This window comes from Myotis brandtii, unplaced genomic scaffold (genome assembly GCF_000412655.1).
Source record: "Myotis brandtii unplaced genomic scaffold, ASM41265v1 scaffold157, whole genome shotgun sequence".
Classification (NCBI taxonomy): domain Eukaryota; kingdom Metazoa; phylum Chordata; class Mammalia; order Chiroptera; family Vespertilionidae; genus Myotis; species Myotis brandtii.
In genome coordinates this window covers 6,345,797-6,358,023 of record NW_005355708.1, presented here as the reverse complement: position 1 = coordinate 6,358,023, position 12,227 = coordinate 6,345,797, and the positions used below count along the sequence as shown (strand labels likewise).

General features: G+C 53.3%; 1 protein-coding gene across 5 annotated transcripts; it reads right to left on the bottom strand.

The window, feature by feature from the left end:
* Positions 1–372: 372 nt before the first annotated feature.
* NFE2L1 (nuclear factor, erythroid 2-like 1) lies at positions 373–12,227 on the bottom strand. 5 transcript variants are annotated; one of them, XM_005861939.2, is made up of 6 exons: positions 12,141–12,227; positions 10,060–11,101; positions 4,781–4,996; positions 4,296–4,385; positions 3,912–4,070; positions 373–2,885 (listed from the first exon to the last, which is right to left on the bottom strand). In XM_005861939.2, exons 2-6 carry the CDS (start codon positions 10,567–10,569, stop codon positions 1,611–1,613), a joined length of 2,250 nt encoding a protein of 749 aa, XP_005862001.1. In that variant the 5' UTR covers positions 10,570–11,101; positions 12,141–12,227; the 3' UTR covers positions 373–1,610. The 5 variants fall into 5 exon arrangements, with proteins under 5 accessions (XP_005862001.1, XP_005862002.1, XP_005862003.1 ...); XM_005861940.2 differs by having other exon boundaries at positions 4,781–4,963; XM_005861941.2 differs by lacking the exon at positions 4,296–4,385.

The following is a 12,227-nucleotide window of genomic DNA, read 5'->3' as shown; positions in this document are numbered from 1 at the left end:
TCCCAGGCTCATACCTTCTATCCCTACTGCTCAATTAATGTGTTACCCCTCCCCCAAAGTGGGGAGAACCAGCATTTCCCCCATTCAACTCCTGCTAGTCCAGATTGTACCCAAGAACCAGACAAGGAGGGGGGGGAGCAGTAGCACACAGTTAAAAATAAAGACACTGGTCCTGGAACCATATGGCCACCTTGGCACCACTCCCTCTGCTTCCCCCAGGCAGTCCTCCAGGATCCCTTGCTGAGCTCAGGGTGCTGAGAAGTTGCCTATGGCCAAGAGCCTGGGGCAGGGGAAGATGCTGTAAACCTCCATTCATGCACTTCTAATCCTCCTAGGAAGAAACTCAAAGAAGAAAGCAGACAGAGACCTCAGGACGGAGGAGAAAAATCCCAAATGTTCACACAGTTACACGGAGTCTTTATGGCAAAGAGAACATTTAGCAGCTTTGAATATTGGGGTATCTCCTTTTTACTCAACACAAGCATCCTAGACCCTATAAGTGAAACAGGGCTCAAGCCCTAAAAAAATCAAAGCGCAAGAAACTCTAAGAGGACTAGTATTTTGTTGCTGGGTTTTGTTTTGGCTTTTTCCAGTGACAAGCCCAGTTGTTGGTGGGAGGTCTGAGGGGTCACTCCCCAGTGTTGTGCTGAATACTACCTGGCTTTTCCACATCATCCCCCCTGCCTCAGAGCAGCCCCCAGAAGGCTGTAGGCCCATACTGGGGGCACTGCCAGCACCCAGCTACAGAAGAGCTCTGGGCAGCTGGTGAGGGGCAGGGAAGAGAACAGCATTTGCATGCAGGCTCTGATGAAGTCATGGGAACCTCAGCTCAGGGGTGACTGGGCACCAGGGAGATGGAGTGGCGGGACAGTGAGTGGCATGCTTGGTGTTGGGGCTGCTGCAATACGGGGCCTTGTGACCCTTTCCTGTTCAGTATCCTTTAATCCTAACCCTCTAAACAGGTGTCGGGTCCTGGTAGCTCCCCTGTGTTGAAACGTTCAAGGAGTTATCTAAGAGCTCCCCTTCATGGATATCAAAGTGTGGGAGCAGAAAGAGTTCACAAAGCCCTTCCCAGAACTCACCTTGTCTGTCTCCACCCCTCCCCTGGAGTGAAGTGGGGTTTACTCACACCAATGACCTAGTCCCACCTAAAACCTGCTGCCTGGAATCCTGGCCAGATTCAATCTTAACCTGCAGTTTTTTCTTCCAGCTTTGATTTTGATTTTTTTTTTTTTTTTGGTTTTTCTTTCCTTCATTTCTTCCTGGAATGAGACTTTCTACTACTTTTCTCTCCTCTCACAAGTCCCTTCCTTCCCCTTTGTCGGCCTCCATCAATGTCATCACCACCCCACCCCTTCCCTCAAAGGAAAGGGGGATGGGTGAAGACCCTGTCCACCCAGACAGTCTGGCAACTTTGACATTCCCCAGTGGGGGAAGCTGAGCCAGACAGTGCCTATGCCCGCCTCTTCCTGTCCACTGACCCACAGTCATCCCATCTGAGATCTATTGGATAACAAGGCATTCAAGTCCCCCACTGTAGGTCCAGGTCCAGGCCCAGCCCTTCTCCAGTTTCAATCTTGGTGAGTGTCAACCCCCCTTCCTCCCCAGGCTCACTTTCTCCGGTCCTTTGGCTTCCTCTCCTGCCGCCGGGCCTGCTGGTCGGCCAGGGTGCGGGGAATGAGGAGGACACTACCATCCCCAGCGTACTGGAGAGCATATTGACTGGGCGAGTAGGGTTGCCCATTCTCATCTCGCAGCCGCCCAAACACCTCCTGATACAGGCTCTGAACCTTCTGCTTCATTTGCCGCAGGGACCGGAGGAACTCTACCTTCTCCCGCAGCAGTCGGGCTTTATCACGCTGCAGGTCCTCCACATCCCGCTTCAGGTTCAGGATGGTGTCCAGCTTGCGCTTCCGGCAGTTCTGCGCTGCCATCTTGTTCTTGCCCCGGCGCCGGATATCCCGGATGAGGCTTAGCTGGGCTTCGCTGAGCTGGTATTTGGACAGCAGCTCGTTGAATTCCTCCACAGGCAAGTTGATGATTTTGTCATTGGTGAAGGGGATCTTCATGGCTCGGGCTCGATGCTCATCCCGGCTCATCTGCTTGTCAGAGTCAAGGGCACTGGGTGCCATGTTGTACGTGTGGTTGTGGCCCACATGCTCCAAGTAGGGCAGGCAAGAGAGCTGAGACGGATCCTGGTAGCTCATGCGGCAGAACTTGGAATACTCGGGCTGGTAGCCCACAGCGCCCTCCACCTCTTCTAGATCCAGGGTTTCAGAGTCAGAGCTGTAGCCAACAGCACCTTCCTCAGAAAAGGAGGAAGAGGCTGAGGAAGAAGCAGAGGAAGAAGAGGAAGAAGAGGAGGAGGAGCTGCCTTCAGAGCTGCTCAGGGAGGAAGGGCTATGGCTAGAGTCCAAGGAGAGGCCTGAGTCAGAGTCAAATTCCTCTTTAAGCTGGGAGGCCTGCACAGAGTTAAAGCCTTCTTCAATGGCCAGGTCCATCAGGCTGATCTCATCTAGCATGGCTTCATCTAACAGACCCCCCAGTGGGTCAGGCAGCTCGGGGCCTGCTGTGTCATTGGCTGTGCCATTGAGCTGGGGTGGAAAGAAGAGGCCTGATAGGTTGGTGGAGCCAAAGGTGGAGTTGAGGCTGGTGGAATTGCTGGGGACCAGTGGGAGCAGTGTGGAGCTGCTGGCCACAGGCAGGCTCTCCACCTCAGGGCTGAAAAGGGAAAAGTCCTGGCTGCAGCCCCCCAGGGACGCCTGATGCAGGCTGACATTCTGATTGATGGGAGTGTTGGGGGCAAGGCTATAGTTGGTGCTCAGTGGGTCTCCAGGAGGGTTATTGTACAGGATCTCATTTGTTGATGTGTTCACTTCCATGGCCTGAAAGGGAAGAAGAGTGTCACCTTTTACTCAGAGTAGACTCCCCGCCAGGTGAAGCTGAAGGCTTATATGAGCAGACACCCAACATAGGCACAACTGCATGGGTATAAAAACAAGAAACTGGACATCAGAGCCCACGGCATCAGCTCCTGGCCCTAGTTGGTCCACCAGGCCTGACAGAGATGGGTTCCTTCATATGGACTCCACTCCAATGCAGGACTGACCAACGCATGTTTGGCCAGACTCCCCCATCTTGAAGAGAGAGTAAGCAAACACCTAACACTGACTACCTCTTCATTGCAAAATCAGCATAGTAAAAAAAAGGACCAAGCCTTGGAATGAGAAAACTTAGCTGTACCACTTTCATGTGACCATGGGTATATCACGTAACCTATCTGAGCTTCCATGTCCTCACCGTTAAAATAATAAAGGGCTGCCCTTGCTGGTTTGGCTCAGTGGATAGAGCCTTGGCCTGTGGACTGAAGGGTCCTGGGTTCGATTCCAGTCAAGGGCACATGCCCAGTTGCGGGCTCGATCCCCAGTAGGGGGCATGCAGGAGGCAGCTGATCAATGATTATCTCTCATCATTGATGTTTCTATCTCACTCTCCCTTCCTATCTGAAATCAATAAAAATATATTTTAAAAATAAATAATAAAGGGCTGACTAGATAATTGTGCCAAGTGAGATAACGGTGGCTGTAAAGCATTACATGAACGTCAGCTTAATGATAAACCTGGGGAGCACCCAGCCAAGTGATTATCTGCTTGAAGGAAAAAAAGGAGGCATACCTAGGAAGCAGGCCTACTCTAAAAGGCTCAAGCCCTGGGGTTTTATCCCAAACCCCACTCCTGACTTTACCCCGTATCTCCCCAAGGAGATACCTAGACAGTTACCTCTCAGTGTTCTCACTTTCCTATGAATCAGACAGATACGTTACTCTTTCTCTTCCCAGAGAGGGAAAAGCAAGTAAGTGCTAAGATACCTCCACACAAGGTCCCATGAGTTTGTGCTCTGATAGTCCTACCTGCATTTCCATGATGGACATGAGATCTTGCCACTGCTGTTCCAAATCAAATGGTGACTCTGTCCCCGTCAGGAGAGGAGACAAGAGGTTGTTCTGAAGACCTGGGGGCTCACTCTCACTAGGCACTGCTTCGGTTAAGCTGGAAATGTCTGCTGGAAACTAGGGTAAAACACAGAGACTTTAACAAAGAAAAAAGGAAAGACCAGCCTTCTGCTTTCCTCCCAGAGACTAACTACCATCTGAGGTTCTGTTCCTTCCTCTGATTTCACCCCCAGCAGCCAGGACAAGGCCAGCACCAAGAGTTGGCCTCTCAGGCAGCCCGTAGGAACATTGTGTGCAGGCTACCCTGCTGAGTTGGTGGGCTCTCCCTGAAGTCCTGCTCACCTCAGCATTCTCCCCAAAGGGGCAGGTGGCCTCCAGCAGCCTAAGGCACAATTCCAAGGACAGGGCTGTCTGGTTCTCCCCACCAGGCACCTGTGGCAACAGCAACTGTAAGTCTGACTGATGTAGGCTTTGGCTGCCTGCAGGCTTCCCCAAGGGGACATTGAAGGAAGACCTGCGTGGTTGTAGGCCCACACTCTCCCTCTGTTTCCGGGCTAATGACAGACCGTAAGTCCCAAACTCCAAGGGAGAACAGGGAAGGTAAAAGAGTCCTGATGCAAGTAGGAATCTGCTAGGTGCTTTGCCTCCTCTGTGCTGTTTGTTACCAAAGCCTGGCCCCTCTATTTCTATTCTGTTCATCCACTCCTCTTTTCTCAGCCCACTCACTGTGAGAGACCCCAACCCAAAATATACACTCAGTCCATCCCACAAGACACAACTGCCTTCTCTAAAGATAAGTTTCCTGGAGTGAGCAGAGGTGGGAGTACCTGGGCAGGGAAGCTCTCCCCAGTTTCTCCATCCACTAGCAGGTTTCGTGCCAGAACTTCTTCTCCTTCTCCTGGCCAGGTGTCCTCCTGCTCCACTCCATCTTGCAGTTCCTTATCCACATCTTGTTCTTTCTGGCGATGACTGTAGTCAAAAATCTCACGCCCAGCCCCCAGGTCAATATCCTGTCGCCAAAGTATGTCAATCAGATCTATGTCCTGAAAGACAGATCACCATGACTTTAGCTCTGGATCTAGGGGCCCCTTCCTGCCTCTCAAGAGGTCCTTCCTAGCATCGCTCCAATTATTCCCTCCCAGGCCTACAGCTCCCAGCCTCTACCCCCCGCCCCCCACTCTGCATCAGCAAGGCTTCATTCATCCATTTCCAGACACCAGCCTCCAAAAAAACCAAAACCTAGCAAAAACCAATAGCATACCCATCACCATACCAGTCTGGGGACTTAGTATCCGCACCAGAAACACCCCAGCTGAAAGGCAGGGCACCTCATTGCTATGCAAGAAGGAAGGTGGAAGTTAAGAGGCATTTCTCATTTGGGGAATGGGAATCCCTTAAAACAGGGTTTGTAGGAAGCTGGCCACAGCAAGCAAGGGCAAACTGTCATGCAGAATTGCTTCGATGGTGGCCAGGCTTGCATCAGCCTATGGTACCATTTCATTTGCATAAAGGGGTGGGCTGGGCTGGAGAGGAAAATCCCTGCATTTGCAACCACCTGATGAAACCAATGACAATGACAGGCTGTCACCAGCCATTCCCCCTTCCCTGGCTGAGGCAGGAGTAAGGCTGAACACCCACAACTCTTAAAGCCCAGGCTCACCTCAAGATCCATCCCTGCCTGAATCCTCACTCTCCAGCTGATCCTAACAAGCTGCCGCTCCCAGGAGAGCTTCCAGCAGTCAGCTGATCCTCACTGGGCACCCCACCCCTGCCAAGGCCAGCCCCATAGTGCCCCCTCTCACACCAGAGCTCTCACGCCCTTACCACACCCCAGGACTCACTGACTCCCCATCAGTCAACCCACTCAAGGACATAGCCTCCATCACCACTTGGCCACAGCTGCTGCCTCAGGTACCAAAACACCCCCTCCTGCTCTACCCTGGTGGCTCCTGCACCAACTGCGACCCCCACTGCCACCAGCATAGAACCCCAGTAAATAGCTATTGGAGCTTTTCTACACATGACACCTCCTATAGCTAAAGAAACCCTACTGTTGGCTTCCATTCAGGTTAAGCCGGCACTTTTCAGAAAGCAATATCCTTAGATTAGACCCACCTCCCTAGCCCTTATCAGGTATCCTTTCCCACTATAACGCTCCTTGATCCTAAGACCTCCCACCAGGTGTACCTCTCCTTTTGGTCTCCCCGCATACACCAACCTGAACAGAAGCCCTGGACCCAGGAGCAGAGTGGGGCTGGGCCACCCGTTGGCCAGCCAGCAAAGAGTTAAGGGGCCTGCTCCCTTTGGCAGGGCCCCCACCACTGTGAGAGCTGCGGTCCAGGCGGGTCATGTTCTGCGAGATGAGCCCCAGGGCAGCCGGTGCCGGGAAGCCGGACAGGGGGCTGCAAGGAGCTCTTGGCTGGCAGGGAGCACACCACGCTGGAAGGGTGGCCCCGTGCTAGCTCGGAGGGGCCTGAGGAGGTGCCCCGCCCGTACAGCTGCCTGGGCGGCCCAGCCCAGCCCTCTTCCTCCATCCTTGAGCAGCCCCCTCCCACCTCACAACCCCAGTTCCACTCAGGCGCCCAGCAGCCCCCACCCTGAGCTCACCGCAGAGGCTGCAGTGAGATGGGACTCCCACCCCATGCTCCGTGCTCAAGCTGCAGAGGAAAGCAAGCTTCCTCCTAGGCCTATCCTCCCACTCCTCCCTCTCTTCCCATCCCCACGCCCCCCAAACTTGTTACCTAGGCTGCAGCAAGGAGCCAATCCCCTCCCCCTCCCACCCCGCAGGTCACTGCTGAGGCTGCGGAGAGCCAATCCCCTCCCCCAGGTCAGCAGCTGGGCTGCGGAAAGAGCCAATCCCCTCCCACTGTCGTTACCTAGGCTGCGACGAGAGCCAATCTCCTCCCCCAAGTCTCCGCTGGAGATGCGGAAAGAGCCAATCCCCTCCCACCGCCTGTTACCTAGCTGCAGCCCAGAGCCAATCTCTGCACCAGGGCAGCTGGAGAAGCTGCCGCAAGGAACCAGCCCATCCCTGGGCCGCCTCCTCTCCTCAAGGAGACGCACCCAGGGGCGGGCAGCCCCACCCAGCCCAGAAAGCCAGTGCGGGTTGGGCAGTGAGGGGGGGGAGGGGTGCCACTCCTTCCAGTCGCATCCAGCTTTCCCAGCCCACTCAGGACTGGGCAGACACTCCTCCTGAAGCTACTGCGGGAATTTAAGTTCTTCCCTGGAAATGGAAGTTTTCCCGTTCCTCAGGAGGACTGTGGCCAGTTGTCCTCAAGCCCAAGGATGACAAGCCAGGCTGGGCAGGAACCCGGTGTATCCAGATCCAATGTGAGCCCGGGGCTTTGTCACTCTACAACAGGCCAGATGAGAGGAAGGGAAAATGCCATTTGCCCATGTGCCACCATGTCACCGTGCTGGCCAGGCCTACCAAGAGGTGGGAGCCAGGAGCCCGAAGGCCAACACTGAAGGAGACAAGTGTTCTGCACCACCCACAATGTTGGGGCCACAAACATGTCCCCCACTCCCTTTACCCTCGCTTTGCTCAAGAAGATTCTCTGCCCACCCCGGCCCACATCTCTAAAGAAGGAGAGAAACCCCTGACAGAATCAGCATCACAATTCTGACTCCGACCCTCACTGCTGCTCCCCTTGAGCCGAAAGTCAGGTCGGGGACAGTGTGCTCTCCTTGGTCACAGACTGCTCCTTGCCTGGGAAGAGTTGTACACAGGCCACCCTCGCCCTAGGCAGTGCCAACCTCGAGGGGAATCCTATCCTGACAAGGGCCTGGGCTATGGCTGTCCATCGAACAGGCCTGGCAGCAGGGGAGCACTGCCACCCAGGGATAATACCAGCTCCAGCAATGCCTGTCACATGCTCTAGACCTGGGTATTTTTATCCCTGAGTTGCTGAGGAAATGTTGTTCTAGACACATAATAATCCTCCCTTCCCCCATACCCAGCCTGGGCCCCTAATGCTGACCCACCGCCAGCCCCCAAAGGGAGTAGCGAAGGCCTAGTGTCACAGAAAACATAACCTTCATGAAGGCCAAGAAATGGAGGAAAGCAGGGTCAAAGTCCCACCCCATTCCACTCCAACCCAGCCACATTACATCCAAAACATCCCATCCCAGGAGAGCTCCCAGCAGGAATAGGAATGGAGCTCCCCCTGCAGGGTTCCCAAGAGCAAGCCCAGTTACACCCATCCCCTTGGGGAGCTACACTGGGGCAGGAGGAAGCCTAGGCTGGGAGGCATAGTCTTCAGACCACTGTGCCAAGGCGAGTCCATGAAGTAAATGGACAGAGAAAGAAGAAGAAGAGAGGTTCACGTTTCCAATGGCGCTGTAAGAATCTAAGAAAAAATGCAATGCAGTGAAGACGGGGGCGGGGAGGGGAGGGTAAGCTAGAAGAGGTCAATGGGGCAAATAAGAGGACATATGTAAGACTTTAAACAATAAAGATTTTTTTTTAAATGCACTGAAAGAAAGCCCTAGCCAGTGTGGTTCAGTGGACAGAATGTCGGCCCTCGGACTGAAGTATCCCGGGTTTGATTCCGGTCCAGGGCACGTACCTTGGTTGCAGGCTCGACCCCGGCCCTGGTCAGGGCACATGCAGGAGGTAACCAATCGATGTGTCTCTCTCACATGGATGTTTGTTTCTCTCTGTCTCTTGCCCTCCCTTCCACTCTCTCTACAAATCAATGGAAAAATATCCTCGGGTGAAGATGAACAGAAAATGCACTGAAAGGTAAGGAATGCTCATGTCTCACATGCTCAGATAATTCTAATCTCTTTCAAAGTAGCTCCAGTATGAGCCAGCTGAAGAGTAAAGCAACCTGGCACTACTGACATTTGGGGCCAGATGAGTCTGTCATTTGGGGGACTGTTCTGTTTTTAGGAAGTTTAGCAGCATCCCTGAACTCTCCCCACTAGATGTCAATAGCACCTCTAGTTGTGACAACCAAGTGTCTCTAGACATTGCCACATGTCCCCTGGGGAGCAAAATCACCCCCAGTTTAGGACCTCTGGCCCAGAGGAAGCCACACGCTTTGAGTCACTAACATTCAGAGAACTGAGCTCAGGAACAGGCTCAAGTGCAGGAAAGAAGAAAAAACCTGGTCTGACTAGTGGGAAGAAAGAGCCAAGTTCAGTATCTGTAACACTTTTTACATCCCCTCTCCCCACCCAGCACCACCACGAACACTCAGGTCTGGAAAACCCAGCCTAGTGCAATCCAGTCTTCTCTTTTCTTAATGGCTGGAAGACTGCAGTGGGCCTTTTCTCAAACTCCTTGGGGTTGAGTGGCAAGCCAGGGCTAAACAGAGCTCAAAGCCATCTTATCATCATGTTGGTGGGACAGGGGCAGTTGTAGCCATTCACATTATTAAAATCAATTACATCACTTTCTGCCCAGAACAGTATGTCAGCCACATGTCAGGAGCTAAAGATCTGACAGCTCAAAGCTAGCGGACTCGGGCAACAGAATGCATTTCCTCTTCTGCTCCCAGCCTCACCTTCCTACTCCCTACAGTGGGCCTTTAGCAAAGAGGGAGCCTTGGTCCTCACTGGACCGAGAATAACTCTCTAAATCTACCCCTTGGCTCAGGCCCAGGACAGCGGACTTATCAGGACCTTAAAACAACAACAGGACTGACCACAAGGGAGTAGAACTTCAGGATATATATGTGTGTTTTGATGGGGGAGGTACAAGGCAAGAGTCCACAAAATATTTGTGTCTTAGCAACAGATATACACGGCATCAAAGCCCATCACAACATGACTCCCTCCCCCATCCCAGGGCCTCCAGGAGTCATGTTGAAATCCAAGCAGTAAACACACTGGCATGTTCTAGGAACCTCCCACTGCCCTGACGGTACATTTAGAGGTGGGTCAATGGTTCAACGCAGGAAATGCTGCTCCCAGGCTCCCATCCCAGTCAGACAATTCAGCTCATTCCTATTCAAGAACAATGCCTGAGACATCCCCCCACCCCCAGCCCAACCTCTGGTTCTTTACAGGAGTTAGTACCATAGACCACAGTCCTCCAGGACCAGCCAATCCCCACCCCCAACCCAACCCCTCCCACCCACTCCTCCATGTGGCCACTAACCTCTTTGGTTAAGTCTCCACTGACTGGAGGGGCTACAGCCCCCAAATCCTCCAAATCTTCACTGAATCCCTGCTCCGTTTCGCTTTCTCGCACCCCGTTGTCTGGGCCTGTCACATCCTGGAGGCCACTGGAACTCTCGAGGGCAAGGCCTGAGCTGGGCTGGCTGCCGGAGACAGACCCCTCCGGATCCCGGTGGACCAGCCAGGCGTTTACCTCAGTGGTGGGCACCTGGAACCTGTCCAGGGCCCTCACCTGACTGAGGAGCCGCCGGGCAGTGAAGTAATTGTCCAGGTCTATGCTCTTGGGGTGGATACCATAGCCATCCAAGGTGTTCCTCAGGTTGTGGAACTGGGTCTGAGTATAGGCAGAACTGGGCCCCAGGATGATCTCCCGGAGTGGGGGGAGCTGTGAGGTCAGGTAAGTATCCACGTCCACCCGCACCCCAATCAAACTCAGCAGAATGGTGAACTGGAGGAGTCCTTCCGTTAAGTATTTCTTCAGAGAAAGCATTGCTGAAGGACCACAACGTTTATGTTTTTTGGTTTTTAAATCTTCCAAAAGACAAATCAAGGCCACTGCTCTGCTGCTCCAGCCAGCAAGTCACCCCCCACTCAATGCCAGACCCCCACCCCACCCTGGCAGAACACAGGGGCTGAGCTCCCTGACGGCCTCAGAGGAAAGCACAGCCCGCAGAGCCAAGGCCACACTCCAGACCACATTCACTTGTCCCTTCTGGACACCTCGCCTCTGAAAGTACAACAGTTCCTAACCCAGTCCAGGCCCTCAGGGTCCACGTGACTTACTGTCTCCACAGTCCACATACAGTCACTTCCTCACTCGCATTAGTCGTCCTCTCTGTCGATTCCACTGCAGGCTGTTCTCAGGAACAGCTGATGGGGGGTGTTGTTGTTGTTTGTGGGGTTTTTTGGTGTGTTTTTTTCTTCCTAAGGTTTATTTTCTTTGGCTGGAGCTACAGGCCTTTTGTCTTGGGGTCAGAGTGTCCCACCTCCTCCACTCTTACCAGGAGGGTTTCCAGAGAAACCTGAAATGGAAATCACAGAGCAACAGGGTAAGATGCCATAATTTTCACACCACGATCAAGGCAGAAGGTAGGAAACACATTAAAAGGCCACTTTTACAAGAGGAAAAATAAGTCGGTCATTATACGCCCTGAACAAAAACCTTTTATAGACACAACTATGAAAGGAAGTATTGCTCACAAAGGATCAAAGGATCCCTGTTTCTGTAGATGAAACTCGCAAGGCCCTAAAACATGGCTTGTTATGAAGAAGGAGACAATGCCCAGAGCATCCAAAATATTTTACCTGTTGTCTGACTTACCAACCCTCCCCTCCAGCCCAGACACACACCACCCAGCGTCTATGTGCAGCACAAGTCCACTGCCCGTCTCCAAGGAAAGCTGGCTGCCCATCTCTCTGGAGAAAACGGTCTACAATCCTCGTCCCTCCCCACTTCCCACGGGGAGGGGGTGACCATTCACGGATGAGAGTGTGAAAGGACACGAGGAACACGGTCAGGCCACCACTTCACAGAAGAGGACGATGCCTTTTATTTTCTCAACTTTGAAATCTGATTTCCCTTTCCCATCTCACATTTAAGAAAATAAAAAAGGGGGGGGGGAGTAGAGGGGGAAGGGGAGGGGAGCCAGGACGATTCGGTCCGTAATTTGCATAGGCAGGTTTTATTTTCGCTCACATGACCTTCTGAGCCCAAACAGAGGCTATGGCAAAGTTCTCCACCCGACAGCCAAGTGGGGAGGGAGTAAGTCTGCTTTCGGTTTCTGGCCTCTACTTCTGAGCTATTAACCTTGTAAACCAAGACACAGCGCTCTCCGCCGTTATGAGCCACCTGCCAACTTCATCCTAAGGGAGAAAAGGGACCTACACACACACACACACACCCCTTGCTTGGCTAAGAGTAAACACAACTGCGACCCAGAGTTTCAGCTGACACTGCCCTCCTGTCCTCACGCAAGTTATTGCTAAAGACCTCCAGAAATTAAAGAGCGAGGAAGGCCAGAGGCCTCTGGTGCGAGCCCAGCCCCAACCTGCCCCGGATACCCGAGTCCGGCTGACACCACGTCGCCATGCCCGCTCCCGATGCCTCCGTCCCCGGCCTCTGGGGCGGCAGCGAACAAGTGCTACTTT